Source organism: Medicago truncatula, chromosome 4 (genome assembly GCF_003473485.1).
Source record: "Medicago truncatula cultivar Jemalong A17 chromosome 4, MtrunA17r5.0-ANR, whole genome shotgun sequence".
NCBI classification, from domain to species: domain Eukaryota; kingdom Viridiplantae; phylum Streptophyta; class Magnoliopsida; order Fabales; family Fabaceae; genus Medicago; species Medicago truncatula.
Window position 1 is genome coordinate 42,313,328 of NC_053045.1, and position 20,415 is coordinate 42,333,742.

Here is a 20,415-nt window from a genome sequence, read left to right on the forward strand (position 1 = left end):
GTGGTTGATTGTGTTTGTTTATTTTAATATTACACCATGATTGAAATATAGTAAAAGATAGATTAAAATAATAATTAGCACTGAAACAGTGAAATATAATATTTGAATACCTCCATGATTGAAATATTTTTTATAACCACTTGTCTGACCCTGTCAGCACTCACCTAACCGCCAACTCCAATTCTGCAAACCACCGCCATTACTTAGCAAGTCATGAGCCTTTGAAGGATAATTCCCTTCAAGTTAAGACTTATGAGAGATATAAAGAACTAAGATGTAAATTCTAGATATAATTTAATGCCTTGAGTGCAAAAAAATCCAGGTCTCAATTCTGAAAGTTGAAACCGGATATGAAACTAAAAATGTTGGTATTAGTATGAGTAAAAGGTTTCCATTGAATCTCCGTGAGCTTAGCTCAGTTGGTAGGGATATTGCATATTATATGCAGAGGTCAGGGTTCGAACCCCGGACACCCCACTTCTCCACAATTAAATTATGTGAGCTGTAACCACTAGGCTACTTGACCAAAAAAAAAAAAAGTTTACATTAAATAAAAAAAGTGAATCGCCCATTAACTTGATGTTGTAAGGTTTTAGATAGAGATATGATGGTGGTGTCTCTCTCATTTGTATGGTTGTTCTTGATCCAATGTGGATGATCTCTCCGACTCTTCTTATGATCCAACAATGGCATAGAGTCGATGGTTTGATTGATTCTTGTATTACAAGTCTTTCTGAGCAAGGTGTTCAACGGGTGTGTTATGTTGAGAGCAAGCAACGACGGGGTAAGTACATATGAATGAAAAAACTTCTATTTGAGGATAAACATACTCATATCAATATATGGATTCACACACTTGAGAGGAAGATTGTTTGTTTCAAGAGTAGTCTCACATTTGATGGAAATGTCAAAAGTAGAAAAAGTGGATGTAGAAAAAGTGGATGTTTGTATATGTGAAATGGTGAAGATGCATTATTTCTCTAATAATGGTTGCTTTTAACTCAATATAAATTATCTTCAAACTCCTCTAATAACTCAACAAAAAATACCACAAAAATAGAAAGATAATACTCCTATATTATACCACTAAAAAGAGAAAGAAATAATAAGAGTGAAGTAATAGATGTAATAGGTTGGTGGGTGGGGGGATCACATGATGTATATAAATATTCTTGGCTTTTTCATTCTTTAAACAATTTCATAGAAGCATAAATTCAATCACGATTTGATTTTTTTAGTAGTTTCCTTAACTGATGTCGATCATTTCCTTATTTCCTTTTTAGGGTGTTGCATTTTTTTAAAATTAATCTACTTATTTATTTTTTTAAAAAAAGAGGGAAAGTCGCGCACTTGAATGGTCATGAGTTGCACTTCCAAAATTTTGTCAGAGTATTAGAAATATTAAGTATTAGTTATTTTTTACTAATGTACTCATATTTATTGTATCTAAAATCACATAACAACTCAATTAACTATAATTATTAAAAGTATTTCAATAAATAAAATTTTATCATTGAATTTGAGCAAAATCCAAAGTAAAATGAGCAAATTGTTACAACACCTTTTAAAAAATTTCAATGCAAAATCCACCATATAAAATATAGTTTTAGTCCCTGCATGCCTCGTTTTGGTTTTAGTCCCTGTAAAAAAAAAAATTGTTTTTGTCCTTGCAAAATTTTTTGTTTTTGAAAATAGTCCCTGGCCCCACTTTTGTGATGATTTGCATACGTGGCACATTATAACTGAACCAATTTTGTAGTTTTTGGTCCCTGCAAAATATTGTTTTTAAAAAAGATCCCTGCAAAAACAAAAAATTTGAGGGACCAAAAACAATTTTTTTTTTTATTTTACAGGGACTAAAACCAAAACGAGTCATATTTTGAGGGACTAAAACCATATTTTAGCCTATTTTTGTTATATCAATCTTGATAAATTTGGAAAATGCAATTCTCATTGGTTTTTGTTTAGTAGGTAGGTTCCATCCCTTTGGAGCTCTAAGCAACTTTCCAGGCCAAATTACTGCACCACTTCAACTTTCTGAGTTCCTAGAAGCACCATTTTTAACTTGTTCTGTGGAGATGTTAGTGAAGAATCCATTTTCTAGAGTCCAAAAGTCTAATTCTCTGTAACTCTTTCCATCTACATTTACAATCCTCAATGTAGGATTCTGTAAAAGCTGTTCTAGTTTAAATTGAATTTCTCCACTTAAACCAATAAAAATGGTAAACACAATTTCTTTCTTGTAGTAATGTCTTTTTGTCATTACCATTACCACTAGCCGTTCTGTCTATTGCATGTCCAACCATTTGAATGCTATCATATGCTTGCAAACCATAAAATCCTAGGTTGCGGTTACCTTCCTCAGTTCATTGCAAAAAGCTCTCATGAACTGAGCCTCAAAATCTTTATACTCGTTGAAGTAGCAAGGAAAACAATTCCTAAGAGACAACCCACCCATGGAAAAAAGAAAATACAACGGAAAACAAAAATACAACAAAAAAAAGTGGAAGACCAGGATACAAAGCAAGAGTGCCAAGTGATGGAGATCCAAGGAAAGCTAACACTCATCGAAGAGTAGGAGGCTATTTGTCCAAGCAAAATAAGGGTTCCATCGAACACTCGTACAAAGTGCTGTTGAAAATGTGTCTAAAACATGAAAGAGTAAAATTGTTTCATGGCTCCGGTTGCATTTTCTTACATTCTTCTCGAGCTTCCTGGAAAAGAAAAGTAGACACATATCTTTCACCGAAGCTTGGGAATATAACCTGCAATAAGTAAAAACTTGTGGGGTATTAAAATGAAAATAAAATATTTACGTCTGCAAATTTGAAAGTTTCTGAAAATAACAGAATATAATCAGATTGGGAGAAGAGAGACATATAATCCATCTCTGCCATTGTTTACATACCATCCAAGGTCGATCAATTAAACTCCTTACATAATAATTATTTTTTTTTGTGAGGAAATATGCATACCACAATAAGCTTTCCCTCATTTTCAGGTCTCTTAGCAGCACCTGAAGAAATTCCCACCTGATTTCCAATGGTAAGAATGTAAGTAAGGATCAAAGTATAATGCCAACAGTTAATCAAGATACAAAAGTTCTTATGCCCTGCATTAATTATGCTTTAATATAATGTCCTGTGCAAGATTGTTTCAAGCTGCTTTGGCATGTAACTGTGTAAGTGCACATGATAGCTAAAAAGATGAGCATAAAGCACTAACCAGCATGCCTTCCTGGAGTGCTATTAGCTTTTCAGTTTTGACAGATTCTTCCCCGGATATCTGCAAAAGTTGCCACATGCAGACAATCAGAAGAGAATGTCTTGATAAATCAGAATGATGCATTGGATTTTGATGATAGCATTAAAAAAAAGGCACATGAACACACCGCTATAACTTCATCAAGGATTTTTTTATCCAAATTCTTGGGCACAAAACCAGATCCAATACCATGAATTATGTGAGGTCCTGTGATTTAGCAGGAAAAAATAAATAGATAATTGCTCTTTAAAGGAAATAACATATTAGACTTGGAATTGTAGAAACTTATTCTATTTCTTACCTGGCTTTCCACCTGAAAGTACGTTGCATTCGAGAGGCTCTACACCGATACACTGATTGATACATAGAGAATAAAATGTTAAACGGAAATCAACAAGCTAGGTAGAAAGCTTCTCTTGAGAATGATTTACCTTTATTTTTGGATTTTGTTGTTTTAGGAATCTACCAGCTCCAGAAAGAGTTCCACCAGTTCCAATTCCCACGACTAAAATATCTACTTTTCCTTTTGTATCTTTCCATATCTCTGGCCCGGTATTCTCAAAATGCACCTTAGGATTTGAAGGATTATCAAATTGTTGAAGCATGTATACATTAGGTGTATTTTTTACAATTTCTTCAGCTTTTTGAATTGCTCCACTTATAGCCTTGGAATATTCGGTCAAAACAAGCTCAGCTCCAAATGCTTTCATAAGAACTCTTTTTTCTAAACTCATTGAAACAGGCATTGTCAAAATGAGTTTATAACCTTTAGTAGCTGCGACAAAGGCAAGACCAATTCCTGTGTTCCCACCGGTAGGTTCTACCAAAATACTCTGAAGTGCATACCAGAAACAGGTCATTAACAGTCATGAGAGATAATATTGTTTTTTTGTTTTAATACTCGTGCACAAGTAATTAACAATGCACATGATTAGTCATTCTATCGTATTTTACTTTACCAGGTGTTATGAGTCCTTTTTGCTCTGCATCAAGGATCATGCTATAACCTATCCTGCAAGAAAACAAATCAGAAACAATAAAATACAAAAAATAGAGATAGATTGAATTGAACCTTTATATGCAAATTTATGTGGACATATATTAATACCACCCGGTGTTGTCAATTGCAAGAAAATAACAGTTTGTTCAAATTATGCTGAGCAATGATGTTGTTATAGTTGTTGTTTACACCTAAAAATAATGACGTTGTAACGCTATGCTAATAATGCTAAGCAATGGTGCTATATCAGCTAATTAGTTGTACAGAACATTTAAGTTCGACGGTAACCGCCTCGCGACCCCACAAAACCAGCACTATTGGGCTTGGCCCGATAGCGGAAACCTGATAACAAGTGGCCCAATAGATCTTGTAGAGGCTCTGATATCATCTTAGAAATCGTGTTTGAGCCTAACACAACCCCACAAAACCGGCTTCTGATGTGAGGATTGCCCCCATTTATAAACACATTGTCAGGGGCTGAATCCCTGGTTTATACCACTGCTTGCCGTTTTTCCACCCAATCTTAGAGTTGAAGTTCCGACTTCCTTTAAGAAAAAGACACTTAAGGCTTCAGGATAAATTCTGGAAAAAACTATTGCTAGATATAGCATTACTGATAAAAATATGGGATTTAGATTGCATGCAGTCCTGCCGCTGGGACAGATCTCACCGTTTGGTTAAGATAAGACGTTTCAAATTTAAAGTGTGTATTCTAATATTTAATGTGAACATTCAGATTGATCGATCTTAAAAAGGAAATATAGAAAGGTCCAAAAATATCACCGAGGTCCAAAAATATCACCCGTTGACTGACCAACAAATATAGAAAGGAAACAAAAAAAAAATGCAAGATAATGGAACCAAAATGTTTAAAAAGGAAGAAGAGAACGATTAATGTTGTCATACACACACATCTACCTGTCTTTGACACTACAACAAGGCTCCATAACCTCAAGCTTTGCAGCAATGTTAGCAACTGAGCCCTTAGTGATACTCTTCAGGTAAACCATTGGCGTTTTTCCTATGAGTTGTGCCATGCAAGCAGCAAAAAAAATGGAGATTCATCACCGAATTGCATGCTACAAAATAAGAAAAAACAAAACAAAAATAGTGTGTGAAACCGACCTGTGTAATATCATCGGCAATATTGAGAACATCGTTGCTAGTTTGGGATTCGACATAAACAGTGGAAGACGAAAAGATCCTGGTGGAGCTGAAACAGTGGCTGATACGGCCAGCACGCAAAGCACAAGTCAAAGACTTGACTAAGGAGGAAGAAGCCATTGTTGTTTGTTGAGAATTCTCAGATCACATAACATTGTTAAAAGAAGATAAGGTACACGCACGAAATGCACAAGATCATGGTTGATTGTGTTTGTTTATTTTAATATTACTCCATGATTGCAGTACAGTAAAAGATAGATTAAAATATCTATTAACACTGAGATAGTGAAATATAATATTTGAATCCCTCCATGATTGAAATATTTTTTATAACCACTTTTCTGGCCCTGTCTGCTCTCACCTAATGCCAACTTGAATTCTACAAACCACCGCCAGTACTTAACGACTCAAGGGCTTTAGTTATTTTTGAGAAATAATTCCCTTCAAGTTAAGAGTGATATAAAGAACTAAAATTCATACTTGTCAAGATTTCATGCACCATCCAAGAAGGGTTTCATTTCATTGTTGTTCATTTGTATATTCTTTCTTCACTGCACAATTGTCTCGGAAATGAGTGCAAACTGCTAAGTCTAAATGCCTTGAATAAATTGTTTTCGTGAGTTCCAAGGCAAGATAGGACAATATATGATGTGTAGCAGCATATGACACGAGTAATAGCTTAATGGTTAGATCAAGATTTAACAAAAATTTCACACCCGACCAAATGCACATTAATTTTCGTATTGGGTAGTTTACTGCAATGGAGTAGCTTGACTGCTTTAACATTCAATAGAATGAAGTTGTGTTTTCCAGTAAAAAAAATTGCAAATGGCTTAGATGGAGATGTGGTCTCTCTCACTTGTGTGGTTGTTCTTGGTCCAATGTGAATGATCTTCTGAACTCTTATCATGGTCCAACAATGGTATAGAGCTGATGGTTTGACCGTCTTCTTGTAGTGCATGTGCAAGTCTTCTGGACCAAGGTGTTCACGCGGTGTGTCCTGATGAGAGCAAGCAATGACGGTGCAAGTAGATATGAATGAAAAAGCTTCTGTTTGAGGAGAAGCGTATTCATATGAATTGATTGACTCACACTTAAGAGGAATATTATTTGTATTTCAAGAGTGAGAGTCTCACATTTGATGGAAAAGTTAAAAGTGGATGTTGAACACTGCTTCCTCCGTTTCAAAATGAGTGTCACTTTAGCTAAAATATTTATTTCAAAATGACATTTTCAATACAACTTTATTTTTTTTCTTCCAACTTTACCCTCTCCAACTTTTCTCTCACACAATTTTCAATGCAACTTTAAGTTTGTCTTTTTCTTATAAAGTAAGGGCAGTTTAGTAAAAGTGTTATATCTAATGATTATTTCATTTCATTCCTTAATCTGGATGCAATTGACTAAAGCGACACTCATTCTGAAATGGATGGAATATATAAGTAAAATGATTCATAAACTTGTCAACATGCATTGTCTCTCTCACTTTTTTGTTGTTCATAACCCAATATGAATAATCCCTCAAATTCATCTAATGATCCAACAAAATAACACAAGATAGGAAGATAATACTCCTTTTGTCTTATTGTGACTGCCCCATTTGCTTTTGGAAAATAATTCTTAAACACCTAAAATTCAATCTACCGCTAAAAAGAGAGAAATAAAGAGAGTGATCGATGTTGTTATATGTAATATAGGTTGGTGAAGTGATGGGAAAAGAGAAATAGAGAAAAATGATGCTCGTCATCTCATAATTATTGTCTCTTTAGCATCTTTTTTTTTTTAAAAAATAATTGTCACTTTACAATACCAATTTAACATTTTTTTTTTTTTTCCACTATTATACCCTTATTTATTGAATTTTATTCAACTTAACTACTCCACTAACTACAATTAATAAGAGTGTTTTAGTAAATGCTACTAATTTTACCATTGAAATCAATACAATTAATCATTTCTTTAATAATCGTGCACAAACTTTAAACGATTAATATTGTGAGACGGAGGGAGTATGTTTAAATCGTTATAGAAAAATGGGAAATGTTAATCAGTGCCCTCAGGGCAATGGTTAAGGAAGCAAATATAGTAATCTCGTATTGAAACTTGTGCATTCAACTCCTCAAAAGTCTAAAAAGTGGTATTTTCAACTTAAAACTTTCTTTTTTTTGTTTCCTTAACCATTGCCCTGAGGGCACTAGTTAGCATAACCCTAGAAAAATTAAAGGTATACAAATACTCCCTCCGTTTCTTTTTAATTGTCACTTTTAGAGAAATTTTTTGTTCCTATTTAACTGTCACTTTCAAAATTCAATGCAACATTAAATGTTTTACCGATATTACCCTTAGATATTTATTGCGGAGAGAGAAACATATGAAATGAAAAATATTAAATTAATAAGACCATTATAGTAAAAATGAAAACAATTGTATCAAAAGTAGTAACATTTATTGATTGTCTTAGTTTGTGTAAAGGGAGCTTCTACGGTGCAGTCAGGAAACTGACTTTTTTGAAAAAGTTAATTTTGATTTTAATGTTTGATTCATTTTTAAATTGTTGATTACTGATTAATGATCAATAGTATATTCATCTAGTAATGCTTGCAACATCTTGGACTTATAGGTACTATTTTATCGTTGGAATCTTTAACATGCAAATAGAGTTGATGATATTATGTGATAGCTTTAAGTGTTACACTTTGTAGGGTGTTACGCTTAGAACAAGGTATGATAAAATTATATTAAGTGTAATTTTGTTAACCGGATGAATTGATGATATTATGAGGCTGAACTTTTAATGTCATTCTACAAACAGTGGGGTGTTACTCATTACATTTTTTATGTTATAGTGTTAACTTCACCAAAAAAGTCATTCTTATGACTTCACCATAGAATTTTCCTTGTGTAAAATGTCAAAAAGTGACAATTAAAAAGTAACGGAGATAGTATAAATTCATTTTACTTAATTCTTTAAACAATTTCATAGAAGCATAAATTCAAGGCTAAAATATGGTTTTAGTCCCTGCAAATATGTCTCGTTTTGGTTTTAGTCCTTGTAAAAAAAAAATTGTTTTTGATCCCTGCAAAATTTTTTGGAGGGACTATTTTCAAAAACAAAAAATTTTGCAGGGACCTTTTTTAAAAATAAAATATTTTGCCGGGACCAAAAACTACAAAATTGGTTCAGTTATAATGTGCCACGTATGCAAATCATCACAAAAGTGGGGTCAAGGACTATTTTCATAAACAAAAAATTTTGCAGGGACAAAAACAATTTTTTTTTACAGGGACTAAAATTATATTTTAACCTAAATTCAATCATGATTTGATCGTTGAGTACCCCTATGCCAATCTTGTCGGCTTCTCCTTAGATAACACATTTTCTTCAATTGATTCTTCTAAAACAGGTTTATAAAACAAAATGAAACTGATTTTTAAAATCTCTCTTCTTCATAATATTGTCAACTTCATCGCTACTCGCTAGTGGCATGAAGCATGAGTATTATTGAGGATATTTTTATTAGGGTGTTACATTTTTTTGTTTAAAGGCAAATTAATATACTTGTTTTTTTCAAAAATAAAATGAGAGAAAGTTGTACACTTTGAGTGGCCGCTTCACACTACATAGTAGCTTTTTCTTTAGAATATTAACCAAGTGTTAATTAATTATTTTTTCTTTCTAATCTCAAATCATCTTAATACTCCATTAACTATAATTAATAAAAATATTTTAGTAAATAAATTGCTTATCTTTTGAGCATGTGATTTATTATAAGTTTATATTTAAATGCAATTTTTTCCCACATTCACAGGCATATAATTCCTATATTAGAACGTGGGGTTAAAAACATATACACAGACATCCAACCTCGTTTACCATACAGACAGCACAACGATTGAATATGAAATGCAATGTGACTACTGCGCCAGTCAACAAATGAGCTCTTGCATATTTGTATAACTGATAACTTTTGTGACAACTTTATTTTTTTACTCTTTTTATTGGTAAAAAAATAAGGCTTAATTGCACTTTTGGACCCCTATCTTTTCAAAAGTTGCGGTTATGGACCCCTAACTAATTTAAATACAAAAGAGTCCCCTATGTTTTGATTCTTTGGCAGTTTTGAACCCCCAGTCCAGTGTTGACTCGGTCAACGCTGACGTGGCACCCTAAGTGATGTGCCACGTGTCAATTTTTTTTTTATTTTGCCTTGGGGGGCCAAAACTGCCAAAGAATCAAAACATAGGGGGCTGTTTTGTATTTAAATTAGTTAGGGGCCCATAACCGCAACTTTTGAAAAGATAGGGGTCCAAAAGTGCAATTAAGCCAAAAAACAATATATATATATATATATATATATATATAGAGAGAGAGAGAGAGAGAGATGAAAAGAGATGATAATTACATCATGTTAGTATAAGAGAGAAAGTTGTTCTAAAATTATCACAATAGTCATACAAATATCAATTTCTCGTTCTTGCATTAATTTGGAGATGATTGATATGATACATTATGGTGGCTTAGAGACTTCAATGTTCATTTTCTTTCATGCAAGCACAAGCACTTATGATCATAGGGGTGCCATGCATTGATACGACATTAACACATGTGATTACATTTAATTAATTTCTTCAAATTATTACTAGTGTCGATGCAACTTTGTTGCATTTGATGTCATGTATGTGTTAGTTTTTTCATAGACTCGATGTTATTTAGACTGGGGGAACTGCATTTGCTTATTTGCAGCGAGAAATGATATATGTACGACCATTTTATAACAACTTTTGTGATAACTTTATCTCTCATACTCACATTATATTTTCACTTTATCTATATTGTTATGACTTTCGTGCCAATACATACTTTTCTTTGTAATAATGTGGTTGTCTGTTAAGCTGTCAAACAAATAAATGTTCAAATAACACAACTCATTTGCAGCAGTCTCTTCCTTCTTGTTCATGTCATGGTGTCTAAAAGCAAAAACAATACACCTAATTGTTTTACACGTAGCAATAATGATGTAGACTGTACAATTTTCTCTTATTTTGTTGTGTTTTTAGATTGGCAAAGCCAGAAGATGACTAATTGGTCAACATTCTTCCCCCATTTGTTTCTTTTATTACAGATTTATTTGCAAACGTTGAATTGGTGATTTGGTTTGACAGCTTCAAACATTAGCTAGTCTAGAAAAGGTGCACATTAAAAGCAAAAGATAAACTTTGTTTCATCCATTATTTTTGAACTAAGAACATTATGCAGAATTTTTCAACACATAAAGAAGACTAATACCATTCATAATCCATCAAAAAGTTTTGCCCTCCAAAATGCTAGGATATTCGGAAACTGTATTGTTGAAGGGCCGTTGATCAGTGGCATGTTTAAAATCTAATGACCAGTTCAGAAGCTTCTAATTTCTTAAATATCAAAAAAATGAGAAACGGGTAACATGGATATGTCACATAGTCATGCCTTACAACATGGAAGATGATTGTGAAAAATGTGTCTGAAACCTGAAACGTGTAAAATTATTTCATGGCTCCGGTTGCATGTTCTCACATTCTTCTCGAATTTTCTGGAAAAGAACAGTGGACAAATATCTTTCACCAAAGCTTGGGAATACAACCTGCAATATATAAAAATTGTGGGTATTAAAATGTAAATAGAGTATTCTAATTCTGAAAATTTGAAATTTTATGAAATTTTTAAGAGTAAAAAATACAAGGTTGATATTATTATGAAAATAACAGAATATAAGGCGGATTTTATGAAAGTTTAGTTCCATCCATCCATAATAACTTCTTTTTTTTTTTGTAACGAGGAATTATACATACCCCAATAAGCTTTCCCTCATTTTCAGGCCTCTTTGCAACCTGCAATGCAGCTGCAGCAGCAGCACCTGAAGAAATTCCCACCTGTTTTCCAATGGTAAGAAGGTAAGGATCAAAGTATAAAGCCAACATAGGTGAAATCTTCATTTGGTTCAGAATTAAGTTGTCATAAGATTTGAAGCTAGTTGATTGATACGGACCAATAGAAAATAACAAATATGGATGTCAAAGTCCTGCATTAAATTGTATGGAATGTTTGGTGGAGTATTTAACTGGTTTGGTTCTTTCCCCTTGATAGTTGCCTTTAAGGGAGGGAAGATTTTCCATTGCTTGGATACTTATTAACAGCGAATCAAGATATGAAAGTTCTTATGCCCTTAATAATGTTCTAATATGGTCTTGTGCTGTTGTGCATATGATTGTTACGCGCTACTTTAAGGGAGGGAAGGTTCCCCAAGTGCTTGGATACATATCAACAGCTAATGAAGATACAAAAGTTCTTATGCCCTTCATTATGCTTTAATATGTTATTGTGCATGATTATTTCAAGCTGTTTTAGCATGTCATGTAACTGTGTAAGTGCGCATGATATGGGCATCAGAACACGTTAAAAAATGCAAGTCAGGCAAATGGATGAAAAGATTAACATAAAACACTAACCAGCAAGCCTTCCTGAAGTGCTATTTGCTTTGTAGTTTCAATAGCTTCATCACTGGATATCTGCCAAATCAAGACAGGGGGGTTAATTACAGTACACAATTAGAGTTTACAATTAGCTATCCTTGTATCAGTTAAACTGACTTCAGTTTAACTTAACTTCATTCTAACTGCCTGTGCAGTTAAGTAAGTTTTAGTGCATACTGTACTCGAGTTAGTTGGATAACAGAAACAGTTTCTGTTCACTGTAAAAATACTCAACCTGTATCCGATATGCACTTACTCAAATAACAATTACTTGCTTTTTTCTCACATCTCTCTTTCTCTATTCCCTCTGTTGAGTTCTAACAAGTACAGACCAAGAAAATATTGGCATTTTCTATTTATCCTGGTCAGATAGTCCCTATAGCACATTAACGAAAAATAGTCTACTGAAACTAACTTCAAATGTGGAGTACCACTCTTGGGTTAGGAAATGAGTAGCAACCACCAGAATTTAGAAAACTCCAATGTAAGAACAAATATTCACTTATGCATGTGGGACAGTCAGAAGAAAATGTCTTCGTAAATACGAATAATGCATTGAATTATGGCATAAAATAACACAGCAAAGCACAAGAACAGACCGCTATAACTTCATCAAGCACTTCTTCATCCAAATTCCTGGGCACAAAACCAGCCCCAATACCCTGAATTTTGTGAGGTCCTGTGGTTTAGCAGAAAAAAGGAAATAGATAAAAGCTCTTTTGAAAATATAAAAATTATGATATTGGACTTGGATTTGAAACTTATTATTTCTTACCTGGCTTTCCACCTGAAAGTATGTTGCTTTCGAGAGGCTCTACACCAATAACCTGATACATGAAAAAGAAACTTTTAATGGAAACCGACAATGTAGAAAGCTTCCCTAGAAATTAAATTATACTTCAAGAGATAAGACATGACCAGTATATGGAGTACAAAGATCCATTTACACCAAGTATTTAGCAGATATTACCTCATCTTAATTGATATTAAAAGACACCCATGGTTCTACGATGCCATTGAGAATGATTTACCTGTACTTTTGAATTTTGTTGTTTTAGGAATCGACCGGTTCCAGAAATGGTTCCACCAGTTCCAATCCCTGCAACTAAAATATCTATTTTGCCTCTTGTATCTTCCCATATCTCTGGCCCAGTTGTCTCAAAATGTATCTGCACATATGAACCAAATTTCATATATTATACCACAATGCAGTTCACCACGTTAGAAGTAGAACTCTATCAGTGATATGTCCATCATCTTGAACTCAACTGAATGCAAAGGGGATAAACAAATAAACCAAATGCCTAAGGAACTAAAATTCCCCACACAAATGAAAAATAAACTAGTGATTTGGTATGTTTGGGGAAACTAGAGCTGTAAGCATTTTGTTGTTGTTTTAAGTTTGGGGGCTTCAGTCAGAAAATGGAGGACAAAATGGGGGTGGCAGTAGGCTGATATGCTTTTATATGGTGCCTTTAGCAGGATTGATGTGCATGAATCTTTTAAGAGAAAATATCTTTGCCTAACCTAGACTTTGTGACTTCTGTTTGAAGCATGGGTTTTAACTCAAATAAAAGAAGAATAAATAATCAATGCTGATTTTTTCAATTACATGGGATTTGGGTACTCAAGTCAAGATAGACTTAGATGTTGCCGTTTACCTTGGGATTTGAAGGATTGTCAAATTGTTGAAGCATGTATGCATCAGGTGTACTTTTTACAATTTCTTCAGCTTTTTGAACTGCTCCATTCATACCCTTCGCAGCCTCAGTCAAAACAAGCTCAGCTCCAAATGCTTTCAAAAGAACTCGTCTTTCCAAACTCATGGAAGCAGGCATTGTTAAAATGAGTTTATAACCTTTAGAAGCTGCTATAAAGGCAAGACCAATTCCTGTGTTCCCACTAGTAGGTTCCACCAAAACACTCTGAAGTGTATACCAGAAACAAGTTAACTAAGAATGATAAAAAAGGGATTGAAGCAACATTAAATTTATTTATCCACAATTAATCTGCAAGAAAAGAAATCACATCACAATATAACTAGCTCCCATTAAGTCTACACTGTTCTTTTCCAAAAGAACCATATAATGCTAACACATAGATGCAGGTGCAGCATAAAAGAAAAGGAAATCAATTGTTTCATTACATCCCAAAGCAAAGAGTGTGATAGAATCACAAAATTCAGTGATGAAATATGTGTATTATTTATATGGGAAAGGTGAGTTCAGAGGCTCTACAGCTATGGGATCACAAATCCAGAGACGGAGACTCCTACCAGTACAAGAAAGATATTCTCTCCTAACAAACTCACTAAGAATTAATCATGAATGAATTCCACTACCCATTCCTTCTCTCTTATAATTGAATCACATGGAATCAGCACACACCTCACCAGCTGACACATTCTATCCTCCTGACCCACCCTCTTTCTCCTAGTCTAGACCTTCCAAATGGTGGGCCTATGTGGTTTGCCCCAATGATTGGCTCATCATGGTTGTCAGGCCCAATGTGGTTGTAAAAATCCTCCTGACCTCACCAACTAACATATTCTATCCTCCTGACCCCGCCCTCTTTTTCCTAGTCTAGACCTTCCAGATGGTGGACCTAAGTGGATTTGCCCCGATGATTGGCTCATCATGGGCATCAGGCCCAAGTTTCCTATCACTCTATCGGAGTGTGGTATACCAAAATGCCTAAAGTAAGTTGTAGTTTCTATAAGTATCAACTATCAGTAGATAACATGCCAGGTGATAATACAACAATTTATTGCCAATATTCACACGTCCCACTTTTTCTTCCCTATAATAGTCACACACCCCGCTTAAACTCGGATTAGGTCATATAAACTCCTGCAACGCTAAAATTCCTTATATGCAGTTAGCACCATCCCCCCCCCCCCCCCTAGTGGGAAAAGGCTTGGTTATTGTTTTGTATAAACAGTTTTACTATAAAAAGTAAAATCGTAGCATACTCCAGTGCAGTGAACAGAATCTCTAGACAAAAAGCATGTAAATTGATGAATTTGTCCTTGCTTAAGAGAACTTTGCCATAACAAGAAAAAATGATTGTAGATAGATAACTCGTTTTTGTTTGAATATGCACAAAGTAATTAACAATTCACACAGGGATTAGTCGAAAACTGGGAACCTATAATATGAAGGTGTAGGCGTGTAGCACAGGACAAGAGTACAGATATGTAATACACCATATACAGAAACTGTGTTAAGTACAGCTACTACTTCTACACTATCTAATATCTACCAAAGAACATTAAAATGAACAAGTTCATGCAACAATTGAAATCAGAAGCAATAAAAAACAAATTACCTTCCCAGGTGTTATGGCTCCTTTCTTCTCAGCATCAAGTATCATACTGTAACCTATCCTGCAAGAGAACAAATCAAAAGCAATAAAAAATAACTAGAAATAGATTAACCTCTTACATGCAAACTTATGTAGACATATACTAACCACTTATAGTATAAATGCTTATGCATAACGGTATAAGCTATTTCTATAACAAAAGATAAAACAAAGTCAAATTGTTTTTCATAAGCTTAAGGAAATAAACTGAAAACGGTTTACGGAATGTCATGAATTGTTTCCATACGCACTACCAAATAATCTTACAGTAAACATACCCTGTTGCAGAGTAACCAAATTGAAAGAAAAAACAAAAACAAAGAATTTTTTACCTGTCTTTGACACTACAACAAGGCTCCATAATCTCAAGCTTAGCAGCAATATTAGCAACGGAACCCTTTGCGATGCTATTCAGATAAACCATTGGTGTTTTTCCTATGAGCTGCAGCAAAAAAATGGAGATTCATCATTGAAATTTCCCGCTTAATTCTCACGCACAAACAAATAACAAAAACAGTGTGAAACAAACCTGCGTAACATCATCGGCAATGTTGAGACCTTCGATGGTGGTTTGGGAATTGACGGAGACGGCCTTGCATAGAACGGGGGAAGAGATTCTGGTTGAGATGGAACGGGGGGAGATAGCGAATCGGTGTGATGAGGTGGGGGTGAGGCGGGTTAAGTAGTGAAGAGTGGGGGTGCGAGAGGTAAAAGTCAATGAGTTGATTAAGGAAGTAGAAGCCATTGTTGTTGGTTCAGACCACAGAGAAATTTTGGGAGGAGAATATGTTTTTAGAGTTGAGACGAAACTTTGATTTGTGGTATCAAAGAATAGTCACAGCTCACGCACTATCCTTTTTCTATTCTATTAGTCCTAAAATTGTGGATTGTGGACTCCACGATTTCAGTAAGTATCTCCACGGGAGATCGAAGGGGCAATAGGTACAAGAACAACAAAATCAGGGATGGGTAATATTTTTATGGCTAAAACGCACTTTTTGCCCCCTAAGTTTGCAAAAGTTGTAATTTTTACCCCCTATTAAAAAAAAGGTAAAAGTGACCCCTTATGTTTAGCACCTTCTGCAAAACCTCAATTTTGATCAGGTCAACGCAGAGGTGACATTTAACTTAGCTGATTCATATGACACTTGTGTAATTTTTCAATTTTCAATTAAATACAAAATCCACCACATTATTCATTTAAATAAAATAATTAAAAAGGAAACTAAAGGAAATTTATCTCTCTTCTTGCGACAAACTCAGAAGAACTTCATCTCTTCTTCATCTTCTTCATCAAATACAACTAAAAACCCAGCAACCTTTGAACAAATCTGAAATCTCTCATATACCTATAACTCAAATCGGAGCAAATCGAACAACACTCAAACTTTCATCTTTGAAACCAAATCGCAGATTCTAAATCTGTCATCTAAAGAGCAAAAGAAAACGGCGGTTAGTTTGGAGGAAAACGGAATGGAAAGAACTGAAAGAGAAGAAGAAAAGGGAGGAGGTGGTTGACGGATCTATCTACGAAAAATCAATAAATAAATTCTACGAAAACTCCCTCTAAAACCTTAAACATCTCTCTCTCGGAATTGGATCTATCTCTTTCTCCAACAACTCGTATCCTCACGCCGCCGCCCTTGTTCTAGGTTCCCAGAATTGCAGCAACATCAGCAGCAAGTAATAATTGTTTTGTTTCTAATTTCACGAAGATAAACTTGTTTTTTTGTGAAAGCAAGTTCTCTGGATTGGATTGTTATTGTACAGAGGATGGATTTTTGAGAAAGTTTTAAATTCTATGATTTTGACCAATTAGTTTGTTTGTGATTTTTAATTAGGATTTTGATTTGTGAGTAAGGAATGATTTTTACGTTTGGATCGGGTAAGAAGAAAGCTCTTTCATTTTTTATTTTTTTTAATTATTAAAATACATTGTGGCATTTCTATTTATTTTAAATTACAAAAATATATAGTTGGCAAATTTTTAAATTAGGTGGCATGACACATAGGATTGACTGGGTCAAAATTGAGATTTTGCAGAAGGGGCTAAACATAAGGGGTCACTTTTGCCAATTTTTTTAATAAGGGGCCAAAATTGCAACTTTTGTAAACTTAGGGGGCAAAAGGTGCGTTTTAGCCTATTTTTATTTATTTTTACACCATGGCGATGTAATTTTGTAAGTTTAATTACTTTTTGGCTAAATTATTTTTTAGGTTAAAGAGTGGATATAAGTCCCCATAAACATAGTTCGGTTGACAGAGACATGCATTGTTGTATGCAGGGGTCGAGGTTTGAATTTCGATCACCCCACTTATTCTCCTTGAAAAAGAAGAATTTTAGCCAATAGGCTATCTGATAAAAAAAACATATATATATATATATAGATATGATAATTGGTCTTTAAATTTGTAATCATCTTTAAAAAATTTAAACATTAAAATAGGTATTGGTTTTGCTATTTGCTAGTCAATTTCATTTATTCTTAACTTTAGATGTTTTTTTTTTAAGGAACTTTAAATGTTATACATGACAATGTGCGATGCGATGATGTGACGGTCTATGTAGATTTTAAATAACCTTCATGCAATGTGGGCCGAATTGATAGTAATTTTTCATTAATTTCTAAAACTAATCAACCTAAGTAATTTCTCAATTTCCTTCAATTGTCAATGAAGTTTTTTTTTTTTTTTTTGTGTTAAGTAGCCTAGTGGCTAGAGCTCACATAATTCAATTGTCAATGAAGTTTTACTAATAAACAAGTCTACTTCCTTCTCTAAGTGGGGTTTAAATGGGAAAGGGGAATTGTTTCCCACCATGGGAAAGTTTTTTTTGTCCATTAGATTGAGTAAGAAACATAATTTTATCATGGACACTCAACGCAAAAAAAATTTCACTCTCCTCCATCTCTCTCTCACCCACCTGTTGGACCAATCTCACAATCTCGAATTTATGTTGCTTTACCACACTCCTCACCCTCATTCAACCTCCATGAGTGGGATTGTCAACACTATATTATTTGTTTTACACTATCTTTAACCACCTTTATTCACCTCCATGAGCGGGTATGAGTATTGCCATGATTAGTATTCCAGATCTAAAAATTCAATTGTTGTATTAGTTTTTTTTGCCGTCAGAAGAAATCTATAAAATTCCTGCTTTCTTACTAAATGAGCTTCCAATGACGATTCAACCGGAAACGAACTTCAAATTTAAAAGAGATGAAAAAAAAATTACAGACAATTTTTTATGAAGAAGAAGTGCTTCCACTTCAAACAATAATAGGTTATCTTGGTAAAAAATAGAGGCAAATGTCAGCCAGCAACCATACTTCTCTAATCTATTCCATTTTCATCTTCAATCTCACGAATAAGTAATTATTTTCCATTTTCCTCTTCATTTTGAGTTTAACTATTTTGATACTGCTTGGATCTTAGTTGAAGAAATGAGAAGAGGAAAAATGGGTGAATCTGTTGTTAAGGGCAGAAAAAAAATTCGATTGAACAAAAAAGAGTGTAAAAGATAAAGGAAAAAATATAGTGTAGACAGTCCATGATAAAATTAATACTCCTCTTTAATCTAATGGACAAAAAAAACTTTCCCATAGTTGAAAACAATTCCCCTTTCCCATGTTAAACTCAACCCCTCTCTATTTATATTTGTGTTGTTGGTGGGGTTTAGCATGGGAATGAGAAGTTCTTTTCCATGATGGAAAAGTTTAACAACAACCATAGATTTAATAATTTTTTATGTGAATGACCTAGATCCTGATAAAGGCTGAAACTTTTTGGTGGTTATTGTGTAATAAAAAAAGCTGATCCCACCAAATGATTGAATAACAATTTTCCATTTATTTGATTAATAAAAAATAATAAAAACTAACAACTTCATCATCATCCCTCGTTATCTTAAACTAAGAGAACTCATACACATGACCCTTGGAGAACTCCATCCATTCATCTTAATCTCTTATTAAGGTTATTTAAAAATAATTGCAAAAGCAATTGAACTAGGTTGAAATACGATTATTTCGATATCATTTGAAAAAAAAAATTAAAGTGTTTTTGTTCTTGAACGATTAATCACTGATTTATGCTTCAAATATAAATTATCTCATGTATAATATTAATATAACAATATTATTCTCTATGCATAATTTATTTCATTATTATAGTAAATATAATCTATGTACATATAATATCATATAAATTATTGTTAATAGAGAAAAAATCATTGTGTGTACCCTACATTTAAGGATGAAAATAGGCTAAGTTGAACTAGATTTTGTACGGTCTAAGTCTGGTATGTCAAAAAAATTAAGGTCTAAATCTGGTTTGCGGGCTTTCATAAGCTTGTTTTCTATGCTTGATATGGTATGTTAGTCTACTTAAAAACATGTTTGACATTAACATTTTTAAATAAATAACATGGTTAAATATATTTTGGATCCCTTTACATATATCAACTTTTTATTTCAGTCTCTCTAAAATTTCCCTTCGACTTTTAGTCCCTATAAAAATTTCAATCACTACTTTTGGTCCCTAGTTTTAATTCAACTCATATGTAGCCTTTGTATTTTTAATGAAATTGTGCATATATGTGTAGAATATTATAAAAACCCTCCCAAAAAATAATAATTCATTAACAAAACAATAATTAAATATGAATTTTTAACCGCCAAAAATATAGAAATTTGTATTTAATTCTTATTTTGTTAAACAATTTTAATTTCTTTAGTGAGAGATTCTTATAATACTATAAACTTTTCTGCAAAATTTTATTCAATAATATGAATTTTACACGTGAGTTTATTTGAAAGGAGAGACTAAATGTGAATATGAAAGAAAATTGGAGGACTAAAAGTCAAAAAAAATTTAGAGGGAGTAAAATAAAAAGTTAATATATTTATAGGGATCAAAAACATATTTAACCCTAAATAATAAGATATAAATTTAAATAGACCAACAAACTAATAGATTAATGTGATTCAACTCCCTATTAATATTTAACATGAATTTTTAGAGAATTTAACTATATCTTATGTCATAATTTAATTCTAATATATAGTAATACATTTAAATATGTGAAAAATAAATGCATCCTAATAAGCTTA

At 33.3% G+C, this 20,415-nt stretch overlaps 2 protein-coding genes across 3 annotated transcripts; both read right to left on the minus strand.

The window, feature by feature from the left end:
• Positions 1 to 2,365: 2,365 nt before the first annotated feature.
• LOC11445175 (cysteine synthase, chloroplastic/chromoplastic) lies at positions 2,366 to 5,917 on the minus strand. Of its 2 annotated transcripts, XM_039833438.1 has the most exons (9): positions 5,390 to 5,917; positions 5,183 to 5,292; positions 4,219 to 4,276; positions 3,696 to 4,097; positions 3,566 to 3,617; positions 3,392 to 3,471; positions 3,226 to 3,285; positions 2,976 to 3,032; positions 2,366 to 2,765 (listed from the first exon to the last, which is right to left on the minus strand). In XM_039833438.1, the coding sequence occupies exons 1-9, from the start codon at positions 5,546 to 5,548 to the stop codon at positions 2,673 to 2,675; spliced, it is 1,071 nt and encodes a 356-aa protein (XP_039689372.1). In that variant the 5' UTR covers positions 5,549 to 5,917; the 3' UTR covers positions 2,366 to 2,672. The 2 variants fall into 2 exon arrangements, with proteins under 2 accessions (XP_039689372.1, XP_039689371.1); XM_039833437.1 differs by having other exon boundaries at positions 4,224 to 4,276; positions 5,183 to 5,795.
• A 4,708-nt stretch (positions 5,918 to 10,625) lies between these two features.
• Positions 10,626 to 16,196, minus strand: LOC11443458 (cysteine synthase, chloroplastic/chromoplastic). Its single transcript, XM_024782286.2, has 10 exons — positions 15,831 to 16,196; positions 15,634 to 15,743; positions 15,266 to 15,323; positions 13,600 to 13,863; positions 12,970 to 13,107; positions 12,714 to 12,765; positions 12,538 to 12,617; positions 11,915 to 11,974; positions 11,258 to 11,338; positions 10,626 to 11,049 (listed from the first exon to the last, which is right to left on the minus strand). Exons 1-10 carry the CDS (start codon positions 16,044 to 16,046, stop codon positions 10,957 to 10,959), a joined length of 1,152 nt encoding a protein of 383 aa, XP_024638054.1. The 5' UTR covers positions 16,047 to 16,196; the 3' UTR covers positions 10,626 to 10,956.
• Between the last annotated feature and the right edge of the window lie 4,219 nt (positions 16,197 to 20,415).

What these genes read in the sequence shown, in the direction of transcription:
- LOC11445175 (XM_039833438.1), bottom strand. Translation starts at nt 5,548, where the DNA reads ATGGCTTCTTCCTCCTTAGTCAAGTCTTTGACTTGTGCTTTGCGTGCT. An exon ending in ACTTTCAGGTGGAAAGCCAG is followed by an intron (nt 3,472 to 3,565) that starts GTAAGAAATAGA and finishes GCTAAATCACAG; the next exon opens with GACCTCACATAATTCATGGT. An exon ending in TCCTTGATGAAGTTATAGCG is followed by an intron (nt 3,286 to 3,391) that starts GTGTGTTCATGT and finishes CAACTTTTGCAG; the next exon opens with ATATCCGGGGAAGAATCTGT.
- LOC11443458 (XM_024782286.2), bottom strand. Translation starts at nt 16,046, where the DNA reads ATGGCTTCTACTTCCTTAATCAACTCATTGACTTTTACCTCTCGCACC. An exon ending in TGTTGTAGTGTCAAAGACAG is followed by an intron (nt 15,324 to 15,633) that starts GTAAAAAATTCT and finishes GTTCTCTTGCAG; the next exon opens with GATAGGTTACAGTATGATAC. An exon ending in TGCTTGATGAAGTTATAGCG is followed by an intron (nt 11,975 to 12,537) that starts GTCTGTTCTTGT and finishes TTGATTTGGCAG; the next exon opens with ATATCCAGTGATGAAGCTAT.